Source organism: Bos indicus, chromosome 28, assembly GCF_029378745.1.
Source record: "Bos indicus isolate NIAB-ARS_2022 breed Sahiwal x Tharparkar chromosome 28, NIAB-ARS_B.indTharparkar_mat_pri_1.0, whole genome shotgun sequence".
Taxonomy (NCBI): domain Eukaryota; kingdom Metazoa; phylum Chordata; class Mammalia; order Artiodactyla; family Bovidae; genus Bos; species Bos indicus.
The window spans coordinates 3,797,639-3,814,996 of NC_091787.1; the positions used below are offsets into that span (position 1 = coordinate 3,797,639).

At 40.3% G+C, this 17,358-nt stretch overlaps 1 protein-coding gene across 11 annotated transcripts in view; it reads right to left on the reverse strand.

The window, feature by feature from the left end:
- TTC13 (tetratricopeptide repeat domain 13) overlaps positions 1-17,358 on the reverse strand; it is a 98,774-nt gene that overhangs the window by 31,884 nt on the left and 49,532 nt on the right. For all 11 annotated transcript variants that reach the window (XM_070781902.1, XM_070781904.1, XM_019953985.2 and 8 more), the window contains 5 exons: positions 15,879-16,035; positions 4,348-4,478; positions 3,696-3,828; positions 3,095-3,187; positions 257-340 (listed from right to left, as the gene is read on the reverse strand). In XM_070781902.1, coding sequence (XP_070638003.1) covers positions 257-340; positions 3,095-3,187; positions 3,696-3,828; positions 4,348-4,478; positions 15,879-16,035 — 598 coding nt within the window. The remainder of the gene's footprint in view (positions 1-256; positions 341-3,094; positions 3,188-3,695; positions 3,829-4,347; positions 4,479-15,878; positions 16,036-17,358) is intronic.

Below are 17,358 nucleotides of genomic sequence, written 5' to 3' on the forward strand. Positions count from 1 at the left end.
AAGACAGGAGAGAGGCTAGAAAAGCCACAGGGCTGTAAGATTAAAAACACTCAGTTGAGGTCCATGGAGTTTGTAAAGCTATTTTAAAAAGGTTGATAAATGATTTGAAAGGCTTTATGATTCCAAACACTATGTAAAAATGTTATATATTCTGTTCAGTCTGTCAACAGGCATGGTTTTCAAGTTTCATAAATGTAACTAATGAAAAATATATAAAATCTATCCATTACCATGAAAAAGAAAATTGAAAGATTACCCATGATAAACTAGAATTCTATCTTTAATAAAATGAAGAATTTTCTCAAAATATTCCAGGTATCTCATGTTGATCACCTGACCCCTGTTAAGAAAAAAATATATGTTGAGAATGTTTTCACAGTGAGATATGTTCCATAGTATCTAATTTCAACATTAATTCAAAAGGACAGTAAGAGAGCTGTGAGAATAATGCAGCCAAGAGGTTTGGGGCATTGGTTTGTTTGCAGTCAGAGAACGGGAGATACAAATGCCTGTCTTAGCAAAACTGATGGTCAGCAACGGAGAGCACTCTGGAGGAAAGGTATCAAACTCAGTCCAGAGATGCCAAAGCAGGGAGAAAAGTTCTCAAATGCTGAAATGAGGCCCAGACTTATTTGCCACTTTACCGTTAAGAATCCCTTCCCTTTCCCAGCAACATACCCCCTCCCGTTCTGTGTTCCTGACAGCGTTAGCTGCTAATACTCCTTCTGACTGTGTAATTTACTCGCTGTCTTCATCCCCTCCACCACTCTAAATAGTATTTTCCTCCCATTTTCTACCCCAACCTCCATTTTCAAAACTATCCCAAGACTCCCCTGGTGGTACAGTGGATAAGAATCCACCTGCCAATGACGGGGACACAAGTTTGATTCCCGGTCTGGGAAGATTCCACATGCTGCGGACCGACTAAGCCTGTGTGCCACAACTACTGAGCCTGTGCTCCACAACGAGAGAAGTCACTGCAATGAAACTCCGTGCATTGCAACAAGAGTAGCTCTCACTCGCTGCAACTAGAGAAAGCCAGCCTGTAGCAATGAAGACCCAGTGCAGCCCCAAAAATAAATAAATAAATTATTTTAAAAACAACAGCAACAAACCCTCCCAGAACCTCATGTATAGCCAACACGCTGACACATGTGTCCAAGAGCACACAGAGTCAACTACTCCCTGAAACAGCTCCCTGGGCTCCCCACTGGCGTGTCAAACATGAGTTAAGGAATTCACTCCAGCTCCCAAACATGTTCACCTGCTTTTTGCCCTGGGGCTTCCTGGCCTCCTGGGGCAACCACATCCCCGCAGCTGCACACTCACCCCCACTTCTAACCCACCACCAGTGCTCGGACCCTGCCTTCTCGTGTCCACCCGTCCCCTTTGGCTCACTTTCACAGAGCTTTCCAGACCTCTGCATCAGTGCACCCAAACGTTACACAACTTTCTAACCACTCCCTATCCCTCCAAGGGAAGTCGCTGCCTTTGCCATCTGTGGCCGAAGTGATCATCCAGATGTACAAATCTGTTCAGGTCACATCTCTGCTTCTGAGCTCTGAATGGCTATCATTTCCAGACAGAAAATGACTTAGCATGGGTATGTTAGTTATTTGTTGAGGAAAAAAAGCTATTTATGTTTTGGCTACTGCCTATCTTTTTAGGGTTGATTTCTGACAGTCCCTTAACCATAAACTAATCACAGTTGTACTTCCCTGACCATGCCTAACTCACTGGTGTCGGGGTTGAGGGGGAGGGCAGTTGTTTATGCCTCATCCACCTCTGTTTTCCATCTATCCAAACAGCATCACCTGAGGCTGGACTGGGACGCCTGGCATCCTGTACACAAGAGCAGCATTACATGGCAGCTCACTGGTCTGCCTCCCTCACTAAGCTAGGAGTCTTCTGAAGTCAGGAGCTGTACTTCACCACCATGCAGCTCAGCACGTGGAGAGTGGCCTTCAGTTAAAGCTAGTTGAGTCTACCTGTAAATGTCACAGATTATTCTGTAAGAAACATGAATATACAAGTCACAGGGGAAAGGAAATGTATTTTCTAGAAATTAAAACAATAAATATCCTAATAACATTTCCATTAAACTCAAATGTTGAAGTTGTATAGTAGAATATCTTCTTGATTCAGGCTTCTGGAATTAGAAGCATTTTAAATGTGACAAAACTACCATATTTGTAAAATTTAGCTAAAATTAAATCCAGTGGGTCCGCTTGGAGCTGTTGCTCTTTAATATTTGCTCATCATTTATTAAGAGGGTGGAATAACAGGGTGAGCACTTCGCCCATACCCCTGACTTTTCAGAAGCCTCTGGACAAAACAAAAGCTCTCCAGTTAACCTGCTCAACCTCCCAGGAAGGCAGCTTAGCGCCCAGTGTCTTTAAACCAAACCCTTTGTGTTGCAGGGTGGCTCAAGGGGGAAGCCTTTCCCTCACTACAAGAATTCTTTGAGCCACAATATTATAAGTATATAATATAATGGTAACGTAATGTCGTTCATCTAAGTACTTTCTATGATAATTTAGGACCATTCAAAGATGGACGTCTAGGCAAAAATCTGGCATTCTACCCTTCAACTGAGCTCTGCATCAAAGAGATTGGAAAAGGGTACAACATTTCTTTTTGCAACCAGGCCAGCTCAAAAGAACGCAGGCAGGGCCCTGCAGGTACAGGGCTAATTTGTGTCCAAAAGTCACCAAGAAAGGAGAAACGGGTTGCTTGCAGTCTCTGTAAATTGATCATTTAAGATAATCTCCTTGGACTTCCCTGGTGGTCCAGTTGTTAAGAATCAGCCTGCCGATGCGGGGACGGGGTTTGACCTCTGGTCTGGGAAGATCCCACACGCCTCAGGGCAACTAAGTCCAAGAGCCACAGCTACTGAGCCCTCACGCCGCGACGACTGAAGTCCGCGCACCTAGAGCCTGTGCTCTGCAACGAGAAGCCGCTTCTCACTACAACGAGAAGCCCACGCAGCACAACTCGAGACAGTCTGCACGTAGCAGCAAAGACCCAGCCCAGCCAAAACTAACAGAAAAAAAACCTGCTACGAAAACAGGAAAGATAAACAGAATGTTCATACCTGATTAAATTGATGTGATTGTTAAAACCTCTGCTGAGACTTCGTGCTGGCATTTGATCCAACCACAGCACTGGTTGGTCTGGGTCAGCAATCCTATAAAACAGGGCTTATTAAAAATGAAGACCTTATAAAACCTAGAAATGTTCAAAAGCATTAAAATAAAACACATACAAGTCTTTGTGAAAGCGGGGAGAAAACAACTTCTCGGTCCATTACATCTAAAAACATGAAACACAAACCTGCAAATTCCAAAGATATTCCAACTGGACCAAGTAAGAAGTCAGTGCAGGTTTACCAGCAGAGCAGTGTTTTTCTCATGAAAATGAATAACAGCAGGAAACATAACTTATAAGATCTATTATTAGTTAATAAAGGAGAAGGAAATGGCAACCCACTCTAGTATTCTTGCCCGGAAAATCCCATGGACAGAGGAATCTAGCAGGCTACAGTCCGTGGGGGTCACAAAGAGTCAGACGTGACTGAATGCACATGCACACGCATTAGTTAATAAAACGGATTCAGAATCTGCTAACTAGAGGAGACTTAACATTATATTACATTGATTCGACTTCTGGTTTATTTTCATTTAAATGCCAGTTACCGTCTCCATTTTACTGCGATGTCAAACATGTCTCTCCACTGCATCAGCCGTGTTTTCCCATTCATTCGAACCTTTGAATTCGTCCAGGTACGCTGTACAGCTTGCATGACTTCTAATGCTGCCAAACCCATGGCTAAAAGAAGGAAATATGGGGGAAACAGAGTTTGTAAGTACCCTTTAGAGGGAATGATCTTCACCAACAACTCAATAAACAATTTAGGAATCATTATATTGAAAGAGAATCACAAGTATTGGAAATTCAACAAGACCAGAGATGCATTACCATCATGACAGCCTGACTAAAACTCAGCTCTATTAGAGGAAACTGGAGACAACTGCAGCCTTGTCTCCTCTCAATCCTGAAGGAACTGAGGTTCAAATCCCTCCTCACCCTATAGGAAGGGGATGGCTCTGGTGGATGAGCTGTCTGACTTAAAGCAATAACTGATGACCTACATTCTACACCTACCCCAAAGCAACAGCGTAAGAGCCAAAGCCAGAAGCATTCTTCTCTCAGAACTCAGTATGAATGAATCTACTCATTTCTGGTCTTATCACATGGAGATTTTGAGTAAGCACAACAAATGATTCTTTGCAAAAGTACAACACAGTTTAACAATCCTTGCTCCATTTTCAGATCGTTTTAAAATACCTCTGTGTATTCTCTTGTTTGGCAGGAAACCAGGTGTTTCGTATTGCATCAGGGATCCCAAACGATCAGCCACACAAATCAACTCCTGGACCTCAGGCTTGTAACTCTCAAAATTCTGATGTAACACATCTCTGGAAGAAACGTTACGTACACGATGAAGACTTTTACAACAGATAGCGGTTATCCAACTTCATTTGAAAAGCAGTCATTTCCTCCAGTGGAACCATAATTGAGAAAATTCTGACCACATCATCTTTATTTCAGTGCTCAGTACCCAACCAGACACAAGTTAAAAGGACTTTTTATGACAGTGTGTGCACAATGACTGTCACATGCTTGTTAGTAATGCTGGTAACTAGTTTGCAATCAATTAATTACTTGGTAAACTGCTCCAGAACACATAACCTGCATGGACTGGCTCTTCTGACAAGTAACCAATCAACCTCAACAGTAAGTCCATCCCCTACTTGGGCTCCAAGTTATATTATGCCAAGAGTACTTGAGTGTGTATATGACTACTATTGTTTAACTGTCAACCTGCTAAAAGTTTTCTAACAAAGCCTGCAATTTTAAGTTACAGGCTGTGTTGGGGTCTCCAAGATCCCCCTGGGTTCAGTAATTCATTAGGACTCCTGGGCGCTGTGAGAACACAGCACAGCTGTCAGAGGGAAAAGGCACGGAGAGGGAGCACAGGGAATGAAGTCTAGAGGAAACCAGGCACACTTTCAGGACCCTGGGGAGACAGGTGGCACCAATTCCCCGAGTGAAATGCTCATGAGATACTTTGTACCAGGCACTGATCATGTGAACAAACCTGCCCGGCAGGTACCCCAAGTCCCCAGAGGAGAGCAGATGTTCAGTGTGAACCACACTGTTCACACACACAGGGCGCAGGCACTGAGGAGCCACTCTTAGCTCTGGGCACTTAGGGTGGGAGGAGATTCTGAAATCCCTGTTTCCAGACACCAGCCTGGGGCCAGCCTGGTGACTGGCTTTCATACCCCCTGCTTTCCTGAACCATGTATTTCTCTAAAAGGAGGTGCTGGAGAACATATATAGCCCTTTCAGCAATCTATTTTGTTTTTATTATCTTGATTATTGAAACTTACAAAAGCATACGACCTTATCACTCAACTGAAGAACCAACATGATTATGTAGCTCCACCTATATGTGTATGTCACTCTACTATCCTATTCTCCTGCCCCCCAGCAAGAGGCTGCTTACCGTGAATTTTCTGTTCACAATTTCCCTTACCTTTATCTTTAAAAAAAAAAAATAGGTTACATATGTATATCTTTATTCTATAGTTTTGCTTATGAGCTTTATGTAAAAAATGATGTGACACTGCAATGTACCAACTTGCTGTTCTTACTCAACATTATATTGCAAAATTGGTCCACACTCTGACTTGGGTCATTTGTTTACACTGCTGTAGAATACCACACTGTGTGGTCACATGTGCCCATTTTTCTGCTCATAAACATCTGGGATGATTTTGTTTCCAACTGTGAACAAATACTGCTCTCAAGAGGTCTCCAGGTAGTTATGTGCGCAAGCAGATGGTTCTGTCCTAAATATGCACAGGAGCAGGACAGAAAGACTGTAGGACATGCAAATGTTCCATTTTACGTGACAATGAAAAGTGCTGCTGGCCAAAGTGAACGGAGTAATCTATAGCCAAGTATATAAAATTTCCCCTTGATCCCGCTTCTGGTCAATATTACTATTATCGAACTTTCCAACATTTGTTTACCTAAGTGGGTGAAACATCTCATGTGGCCTTATGCTTGCCATTCATGTTTTCCCCTTGGTAAGATTATACCTATTCATGTCTTTTTTTTTAATTTTTAATTTTTAATTTTATTGGATTTATTAGTTGTTTTACAATGTTGTGTTAGCTTCTACTGTACAGCAAAATGAATCAGCTATATGTACACATATAGCCCCTCTTTTTTGGATTTCCTTCCCATTCAGGTCACCACAGAGCATTAATTAAGTAGAGTTCCTTGTGGTACACAGTAGGTTCTCATTAGTTATCCATTTTATACATAGTATCAATAGCATGTGTGTGTCAATCCCAATTTCCCAATTCATCCCATCCTCCTTTCCCCTCGGTATCCGTACTCCACATCTGTGTCTCTACTTCTGCTTTGCAAATAAGACCATCTCTACATTTTTCTAGATTCCACATATATGTGTTAATATATGATATTTGTTTTTCCCTTCCTGACTTCACTCTGTATGAGTCTCTACAAATGAATCAATTTCATTCCTTTTATGGCTGAGCAACATTCCGTTGTATATATGTACATCTTCGTCCATTGCTCTCTTGATGAACATGTAGTGGTATAGTGAACATCAGAGCGCATATGTCTTTTTAAATTATGGTTTTCTCTGGGTATATACAGAATAATGCGATTGCTGGTTCATATGGCAGTTCTATTTTCAATTTTCTAAGGAACCTCCATACTGTTCTCGGTAGTGGCTATATTAATTTACACTCCCACCAGCAGTGCACGCCCTCTCTAGCATTTGTTGTTTGTAGATTTTTTTGATGATGGCCATTCTGACCAGTGTGAGGTGGTATCTCATTATAATTTTGATTTGCATTTCTCTAATAATAAGTGATGTTGAACATCCTTACATGTATTTGTTGGCCATCTGTATGTCTTCTTTGGAGAAATGTCTATTTAGGTCTTCCACCCATTTTTTATTGGGGTGTTTGTTGTTTTGAAATTTAGCCGCATGAGCTGTCTGTATCTTTTGGAGATTAATCCCTTGTCAGTTGCTTCACTTGCAAATATTTTCTCCCATTCTGAGGGTTGTCTTTTCAACTCGTTTATGGTTTTCTTTGCTGTGCAAAAGTTTTAAAGTTTAATTAGGTCCCACTTGCTTATTTTTGTTTTTATTCTTATTACTATAGGAGGTGGATCAAAAAAGATCTTGCTGCAACTTATGTCCAGGAGTTTTTTCTGCTTATGCTTTCCTCTAAAAGTTTTATAGTGTCTGGCCTTCCATTTAGGTCTTCAATCCATCTTGAGTTTATTTTTGTGTATGATGCTAGTGAGTGTTCTAATTCCATTCTTTTACATGTAGCTGTCCAGTCTTCCCAGTACGATTTATTGAACAGGCTATCTTTTTATTGAAGAGGCGCTCTTTTCTCCATTGTATATCCTTGCCTCCTTCGTCAAAGATAAGGTGCCCATAGTGCATGGGTTTATCTCTGGGCCTTCAGTTCTGTTCCACTGAATCTATATTTCTGTTTTGGGGCCATACTGTCTTGATTATGATAGTATAGTCTGAAGTCAGGAAGGTTGATTCCTCCAGCTCCATTCTTCTTTCTCAAGATTGCTTTGGCTATTTGGGATCTTTTGTATTTCCATACAAATTGCAAATTTTTTCCTAGTTCTGTGAAAGATGGCATCGGTAATGTGATAGAGATTGCTTTGAGCAGTACAGTTATTTTCACAACACTGATTCTTCCAATCCAAGAACATAGTATATCTCTCTGTATCATCTTTGATTTCTTCCATCAATATCTTATAACTTTCTACATCTAGATCCTTTGCCTCCTTAGGTAGATTTATTCCTAGGTATTTTATTCTTTTCATTGTAATGGTAAATGGGATTGTTTCCATAATTTCTGATCTCTCATTGCTAGTGTACAAGAAATTCAAGAGATTTCTGTGTATTAATTTTGTACCCTGTCACTTTTCTAGATTCACTGATGGGCTCTGATAGTTTTTTGGTGGCTTCTTTAGGCTTTTCTGTGTATACTATCATGTCATCTCAAACAGTGGAAGTTTTACTTCTTTTTCAATTTGGACTTCTTTTATTTTTTTTCTCTCACTGTCATGGCTAGGACTTTCAAAATTATGTTGAAAAACAGAGGCAAGACTGGACACCCTTGTCTTGTTCCTGATCTTAGAGGAAATACTTTCAGCTTTTCACCATTGAGAATAATGCTTGCTCTGGGTTTGTCATATATGGCCTTTATTATGTTGAGATAGGTGCCCTCTATGCCCACTTTCTAGAGAGGTTTTTTATCATAAACGACTACTGAACTTTGTCGAAAGCTTTTTCTGCATCTGTTGAGATAATCATATGGCTTTTATTCTTCAATGTGGTGTCTCACATTGATTTACATCCCTAGGATAAATCCCACTTGATCACGGTGTATGATCATTTTAATGTGTCGCTGGATGTGGCTTGGTGGTATTTTGTCGAGGATTTTTGCATCTATGTTCATCAGTGATACTGACACACAGCATTCTTTTTGTGTGTGACCTCTTTGTCTGGTTTTGGTATCACGGTGATAGCGGCCTTGTAGAATGAGTATGGGAATGTTCCTCTCTCTGCAATTTTTTTGAAGAGTAAGGATAGGTGTTAGCTCTTCTCTTAATGTTTGCTAGAATTTGCCAGTAAAGCCATGTGATCCTGGATTTTGTTTGTTGGAAGGCTTTTAATCCCAGTTTTAATTTCATTACTTGTGATTGGCCTGTTTATAATTTTCTGATTTCTTCCTGGCTCACTCTTAGAAGGTTGTATGTTTCTAAGAACTTGTCCATTTCTCCCAGGCTGTCCATTTTATTGGCATACAGTTGCCTATCGTAGTCCCTTTAATCCTTTGTATATCTGTGATGTCAGTTTTAAGTTCTCCTCTTTCACTTCTAATTTTATTGATTTGAGTCCTCGCCTTTTCTTGATGAGTCTGGCTAAAGGTTTAACAATTTTGTTTTTCTTCTCAAAGAACCAGCTCTTAGTTTTATTGATCTTTGCTATTTTTTTCATTTCTATTTATTTCTGCTCTGATTTTTATGATTTCTTCACTTCTACTATCCTTGGGTTTTATTTCTTCTTCTTTCTCTAGTTGTTTTAGATGTAAGGTCAGGTAGTCTATTTGAGATTTTTCTTTCATCAGGTGGGACTGTATTGCTATAAACTTCCCCTTAGAACTGCTTTTGCCACATCCCATACGTTTTGGGCAGTGGTGTTTCCATCATCATTTGTTTCTAGGTATTTCTTTATTTCCTTTTTGATGTCTCAGTGATCTCTTGGTTGTTTAGTAGGAAGCTACTGTTTAGCTTCCATGTGTTTGTGTTTTTTACAGGTTTTTCCTGTAATTAATTTCTAATCTCATAGTGTCGTGGTTGGAAAAGATGCTTGATATGATGTCAATTTTCTTAAATTTACTGAGGCTTGATGTGTCACTCAAGATGTGATCTACCCTGTAGAATGCTTCCTGTGCACTTGAGAAGGCAGCGTATGCTGCTTTCAGGGGGAGTATCCTAGAAATATCAAGTCTATCTGGTCTAATGTGTCACTTAATGCTTGCGTTTCCTTATTAATTTTCTATCTGAATGATCTTTCCATTGGTATAAGTGGAATATTAAAAGTGCCCCACTATTACCATGTTACTATTATCATGTAGATTTCCCCTTTTATGGCTGTTAGTATTTGCCTTATATACTGAGGTGCTCCTATGTTGGGTGCAAAAATATTTCCAATTGTTACACCTTCTTGGATTGATCCCTTGATCATTATGCAGTGTCCTCCTTTGTCTCTTGCAGTAGTCTTTATTTTAAAGACTATTTAAAGACTATGATATGGGTATTGCTACTCTAGTTTTCTTTTGGTTTCTATTTTCATGGAATATCTTTTCCATCCCCTCACTTTCAGTCTGTATGTGCCCTAGGTCTGAAGTGAGTCTCCTGTAGAGTGCATACATGCAGGTCTTGTTTTGTATCCCTTCAGCCAGTCTGCGTCTCTTGGTTGGAGCATTTAATCCATTCTCATTTAAGGTATTCATTGATATATATGTTCCTTTTAACATTTTCATAATGTTTTGGGTTTGTTTTTATAGGTTTTCTATTCTTGTGTTTCCCACCTAGAAAAGTTCCTTTAGCATTTGTTGTAAAGTTGATCTGGTGGAGCTGAATTCTCTTAGCTTTGGCTAATCTGTAAAGATTTGATTTCTCTGTCAAATCTGAATGAGATCCTTAGTAGGTACAGTAATCTTGATTGCATATTTTTTCATTACTTTAAATATGTTCTGCCACTCCTGTCTGGCCTGCAGAGTTTCTGCTGAAAAATCAGCTGATAACCTTATGGGGATTCCCTTGTATGTTGTTTTTTGCTTTTCTCTTCCTGTTTCTAATATTTTTTCTTTGTATTTAATTTTTGTTAGTTTGAGCAACATGTGTCTTAGTGTGCTTCTCCTAGGGTTTATGCTATATGACACTCTCTTACTTCCTGGACTTGGGTGAATATTTCCTTTCCCATTTTAGGGAAGTTTTTGTCCACAGTCTCTTCAAATATTTTCTCAGGCCCTTCCCTTTCTCTTCTTCTTGGACCCTTATAATTCAAACGTTAGTGTGTTTAAGTTGTCCCAGAGGTCTCTGAGACTGTTTCTATTTCTTTTCATTCTTTTTTCTTTATTCTGCTCCCTGGCAGTTATTTCTACCACTCTATCTTCCAACTTACTTATGCATTCTTCTGCCTCAAGTAGTCTGCTATTGTTTCCTTCTACTGTATTTTTCATTTTAGTTATTGTGTTGTTCATCACTGACTATTCTTTATTTTTCATAGATCATTGTTAAACATTTTTGTATCTTATCAATTAGTGCTTCCACTCTCCAAGATCTTGAATCATCTTACTATCATTACACTGAATTCTTTTCCAGGTAAGTTGTCTATTTCCTCTTCCTATTTATTTGGTCTGTTGGGATTTTACCTTGCTCCTTTGCAACGTATTTCTCTGTCATTTTATTTTGTCTAACCTACTGTGCAAGGTGGTTGCTCCTTCTGCTTCTGCTGGCTGCCCCCTGATGAGTGAGGCTGGCCCAGGGGCTTATGCAGGCCTCCTGGTGGGAGGGACTGAAGCCTGTGTGCTGGTGGGTAGAGCTGAGCTTTTTCCCCCTGATGGGCAGGGCCATGTCAGACGGTGTGTTTTGGGGTATCTGTGAGCTTAGTACAGCTTAGGCAGCCTGTCTGCTGATAGGTGGGGCTGTGTTCCTGTCCTGCCGGTTGTTTGGCATGTCCAGCATTGGAGCCTGAAGGCAGTTGGGTGAAGACAAGTCTCGGCATTGAGATGGATACCTCCTGGAGAGCACATGCCAATTACTATTCCCTGGGGTCAGGAATTCTCTGGCGGTCCAGCATCCAGGACTCAGTACTCCCACTCCGGAGGCCTAAGCTTGAACCCTGACCAGTAGACCAAGAGCCTGCAAGCCATGCACTGCAGCCAGAGAAAATAGAAAGAAAAAAGAAGAAAACAAATAAAACCCAAGACAAACAGCAAAAACCAAACCAAACACACAGTACCAACAACACAAATACAGAAGGAAAAACAGAAGAAAACAATTAAACAGACACAACAAATCCAAGACAAATGATAACAACAAAACCAAACAGAAACAAAGAAGCAGACAGAAAAGAATAAAAGGAAAAAAAAAGAGAACAAAGAATTAAAAAATGAGAACAATCAATAAGGACTCAACTAATAAAAACAGAAAAAGAAAACAAATATAGAAAGGAAATAAACAAAAAAGTGAAGACAACATAAAAGAAACCTATAAAAACGATCAAAAAGAAAGAGGAAAAAATAAAGGGATTAACAAAGAACCAAAGAACAAACAGAAAAAAAAACTACAAAATATCAAAAAAGTAAAAACGGAAAATAAAAGTATATATTAGAAAAACTGGTAAATAAAAATAAAACAGTACCAACTGAACAAAATGAAACAAACATAGAATAATAGTAATAAGAGTATTTTCCTGGGGCCTCCCCTGTCAGTATCCTTACTCTCACGGTGGGCCAGATCCAGTCCCTGTCTCCCCAGGGGGCCCTCCAATACCTCTAGGTAGGTCTCTGGACCTGCTGTGGGCACTGTGGGGCTAGCTCAGACTCTGACCTGGCCTGACTCCCACATGTACTTACCCTCAAAGTCCACTGCTGACTGACCTCATTCGTGGGAATAGGTGTCTACTCAGGGGCTCCCCAGACACAGGATTTACCAAGCTGATCTCAGGAATTTAATTTGTGGCTTGGGCATCTGCACAGATAGATTTCTGTTCCTTTTCCTTAGTTGCCCCGCCCCTGGGGCTCAGTTTTGGTTTTGGCCCCAACTCTGAACGTGCACCACCCTCTCGCATCTGTTTCCCGCCTAGGTGAGAAGGAATGAAAACAGTGGCTGATGGAGACACACTCCCTCAGGCTGGTGAGGAGTATAGCATCCACAACTAGGGTTTGCATGTGTTGCCTGCAGTGGTAGGGACCAGAAGGCAGTTGCAACAGACTAGGCTGCAGTCACTCTGGTGGGAGTCTCTCCCAGTGCTGGTGGAGGCAGGGGCTGGCATGTGGGGGGATGTAGCAGGCCCACTTCTTCCATGCCTCTCAACAATGATGCCTCGTTTCCTAGGCACACCATGCTTCCGCTAGGGCAATTTCCAGCAATAGAGCCCTTCACTTCTGTCCCCCGTTGTATCTGTTCAGGCAATAGTATTCCTTTCCCCAGATATGCTCTCTTTTTAACTCCATGCTTTAGCACTCAGCCTCTGCCAGCATTGGTGGATTTTTGTCTCAGGCAGGAGTGCCCAGGAAGGCTTTGACAAGGGCACTGCTTCAGACCCCAGAGCCTGCCTGGGCAGAGGAGGCCTTGGCTTAAGGGGTGGGCAAGCCTGCTCAGATGGCTGCCCCTTCCAGTGCCTGTGGAGGCATAAGCCAGCAGGTATGGAAGCGGGTTGTAATGGCAGCCTTGCCCCTTGCAATGCCACTCAACAATGAAGCCTTACTTCTATGGTGTCTTGGACATTTTCCACAAACCTTCCCAGTTTTGGAGCCCATTACTCCTTTCCCTACAGGCTGTCTTTTCAAAGACAACAGCTGTCCCCTCCCTGGGTCTGCATTCCAAACCCCACTTTCCAGCATGCATGACTCACAACTCAGGCTGGGCTGTGCAGAGCTGCAGCACAGACCATGCACGAAGTTCTTACTTTGTCCTACCATCGACAGACCATCTGTTGTGTTCCCCCTTGATCCCCTAAAGGTCTCCTATTCCCAGCTGATTTCCCCACCATGAGGGAATTTATCTGAGTGTGGGGACTTCCCCTCACCTTCAGCTTCCCACCAGGGTTGCCAGTCCTTTTTTTGATTCCTCTTTTTTTTTCCTTTGATCTTTCATCCTAGTTGGTTGTAAGGGCATTTTTCCTGTTCTTTTAGGTGTCCAAAGTCTTCCACTAACATTCAGCAGGTGCTCTGTGAGAACTGTTCCGTTTGTAGATGTATTCTTGACGCACTTGTCAGGAGCAACAAATTTCATGTCCTTCTATTCCACCATCTTGACTCCCTCCTACCTGTTCATGTCTTTTGCACTTTTTTAAATTGGAATGGGTTGTTTGACTTTTACTTTTTAACTTGTATAAACTGTTGGTGTTGAGAGGTTTACAATCTAATAATTGACCCTAGGTGATATGACTTCCCTATTTTTTAAGGTTTTTCTCTTTACCCTAGGTTTTTTTGAGTTACTTATGGTGTATCTGAATGGATTTCTTTGTATTTACCCCACGTTTTAAAAAAAAACTATAGATTTTTTTGCTGTCTTGTATACAGGGTTATTGTTACCATCTTTCTAAATTCCATATATATGCGCTAGAATACTGTATTGGTACACTGATGTATAGAACAGTCTTTTGGACTCTGTGGGAGAGGGAGAGGGTGGGAAGATTTGGGAGAATGGCACTGATATATGTATAATATCATATATGAAATGAGTCGCCAGTCCAGGTTCGATGCACAATACTGGATGCTTGGGGCTGGTGCACTGGGACGACCCAGAGGGATGGTATGGGGAGGGAGGAGGGTTCAGGATGGGGAAAACATGTATACCTGTGGTGGATTCATTTTGATATATGGCAAAACCAATACAATATTGTAAAGTTAAAAAATAAAATGAAAAAAAAAACTATAGATTTATTAATACGTTTCCTTTTTCTTGAAAAGTTCTTGGCTATTATTTCTTCAAAAGTGCCTCTCTTCTATTTTCTCCTTCTGAAGTTTCAATTAGTTACATGTTAGCCCTTCTTACATTTTACACATCTTCTCTCTTGCAGGTTTTCCAACTCCTGAACTCTGTGCCCCACTCTGGATACTTCCTAAGGCTCTATCTTCCAATCCTGCAATTTCTTCTCAGCTATAGCTAATCTGCTTTTTAGTCTGTATACTGAGTTCTACATTTCAATGACTGTATTTTCTATTCTTAGAGCATCTAATTATTTTTTTAATCTGGTCTTTTATAATCTCATGTTTCTTGCTCATGTTTATGATTTCATAACTTCTTTAAGCACTTCATCTGGAGTTATTGTAGAGTTTATATTCAACAGTTTCAATATGTGAAGTCCATAAGGGTTAAAGTCTATTGTTTGTTGCTTCTGTTGACTCTCACAAATGGCTCTGGTCATCTTGGTTTTGATTCTGATGCTAATGATCTTAAGCTGTGGGAATACTTGAGGGCACAAATTGGCACCAATTTCTTCCCAGGAAGGATTTGTATCTGCTTCCATTGAGATCCTGGGAATGCCTCCAATACTGGATCACTTTAGCCCCTGGAAGGTCAGCAAACCCATCCTGCTCATGCTTCAAGGCACTCCACTGGGTAGGATATCTTTTCCTTTAATATGTGTTTACCACCCATCACTCTGGTCGAATATCTTTCTTTTTTTTTAAGAATTAGGGGGCTGATCTTCACAGATTTTTCCTAATTTTTAAGGCAGCTAGACTCCCAGGAATTAATTTCTATTCTAAATCTAATTGTTCTATAATGAGATAGCCTTTTAGCAGATCTATTCTGCCAAACTGCAGCAGTATTGGCCAGCACTCTAATTTCAAACTTTTAATATGTTAAGAAATTTGTTTTAAAGTGATACGGTAAAAAAAAATAATGCATATCAAAGGCTACCAAGAATTGTTAAGTACATTTGAAGTCTGAAAGTACCCTAAATTACCATGGAATGCTGGGCTAAAAGAAATCATATCTGTAGGGCAGGAACAGAGACAGAGACGTAGAGAAAGGACTTCTGGACACAGTGCGGTGGGGAGAAGAGGGTGGGATGAATTGAGAGTAGCACTGACATGTATACATTATAATGTGTAAAACAGATAGCTAGTGGGAAGTTGCTATTACAGCGTAGGGAGCTCATCTTGGTGCTCTGTGATAACCTAGAAGGGTGGGATAGGGGGTGCAAGGGAGGCTCAAAAGGGAGGGGATACATGTATATATCAGCTGATTCACATTGTTGTATAGCAGAAATCAATACAACATTATAAAGCAATTATCTTCCAATTAAAAATTTTTTAAAAAAGGAAATCATATATCCAAAGGTAAACTGAAAGAAGTTATTTCCAGACATGTCAAATTCAAAAATAAATTCATCAGAAACGTGGACAGAAAGCTATTATCAGGCAAGAGATATTATGATGAACTTGACAGCTTAGTGTTAAAAAAAAAAAAAGGTCTTCATTTAAATAACTCACTTTATGTGGGGTTGCAGCCCTGGCTGCTCTTCATAGTCTTCTATGAGGAAAGGCAGATTCTTAGCCCAGTGGTCTTTAAAGCTTCCAGGCAGATCCACGTCAATGTTATATTCCGTTAGGGGAGTATCAAGATGTGCATGAAGATATCGAGAATACTCTGCAGATAGGAAACGAGATCTGACACACCCAAATATGCTGAAACAGTTTTTACAGCTAATTATAATTTTTTATAGCCAATCTGTACAAAGTACAATTACTTCATAACAAACTGTTATTTAATTACAAGAATTCTATGTGGAAACTCCAAATTTTAGCAAGTCACTATTATATGATAATGGAGGTAGCCTGCTGCTGACTTATTACCAGGGGCAAATACAAACCAGTCCATCTGGGTCCACCTTGCCTAAATTTTAACCACCTTTCGATAAGCAATACGAAAGATCTCACTATTCAATTCCAGAGTCTGGGAATGCAAGTTCAGTGTTAGACAGAGCCTGGTTCCTTGTCAACTGATAGATGTACTGACTATGTATGCAATTTCATCAACTGACTGACCAACTGCTGCTTATCTCTAGGGAAGCAGTGTAGAAAGAACCAGGATATGCAGCGCCCCCATCTTCAGTCTATAGCTCACAAGTCCAAGTTCTTCTGAATGAGGAAAAAAGAGGGAATTACAACTTAGAGTAAAGAGCTGTGCTATCCAAAAGGTAGTCCCTGCTGCTGCTGCTGCTAAGTCGCTTCAGTCGTGTCCGACTCTGTGCAATCCCATAGACGGCAGCCCACCAGGCCCGCCATCCCTGGGATTCTCCAGGCAAGAACACTGGAGTGGGTTTCCATTTCCTCCTCCAACGCATGAAAGTGAAAAGTGAAAGTGAAGTCGCTCAGTCATGTCCGACTCTTAGCAACCCCATGGACTGCAGCCTACCAGGCTCCTCCATCCATGGGATTTTCCAGGCAAGAGTACTGGAGAAGGTAGTCCCTAGTAGCTGGCTATTGAGAACTTGAGATGTGGATGAGAAACTGAACTTTAAATTTTATTTAATTAGAAATTTAAACTTAAAACTGATGTTTTATTCAATTATTAGAAAACTGCAGTATGTTTGGAACAACTTGCATCTGTCAGTCTATTTTTCTAATTTTAAATTTTATTAAATCTAAATTCAGACCAAGTATTTCCAATGAAAATTTAGCATCCAAATTGAGATGAACTATAATATATACCATATTCAAAGACTAGTACAAAGAAATATAAAACAGCCAATAAATAGTGTTTTCATAATAATAATAATATGCTGAACTGATATTGTAGAGGTACTGAGTTAAATAAGATGAATTAGTAAAATGAATTCCACCTGTTTGTTTTTACTTTTTTAACATGGCTACTAGAAATTTAAAATTACATACATGGTTTGCAATTTTTTCACTGGACAGTACTATAATAGAGGGTTAATGAAAAAGGAAAGAGAAAAAATAAAAGTAA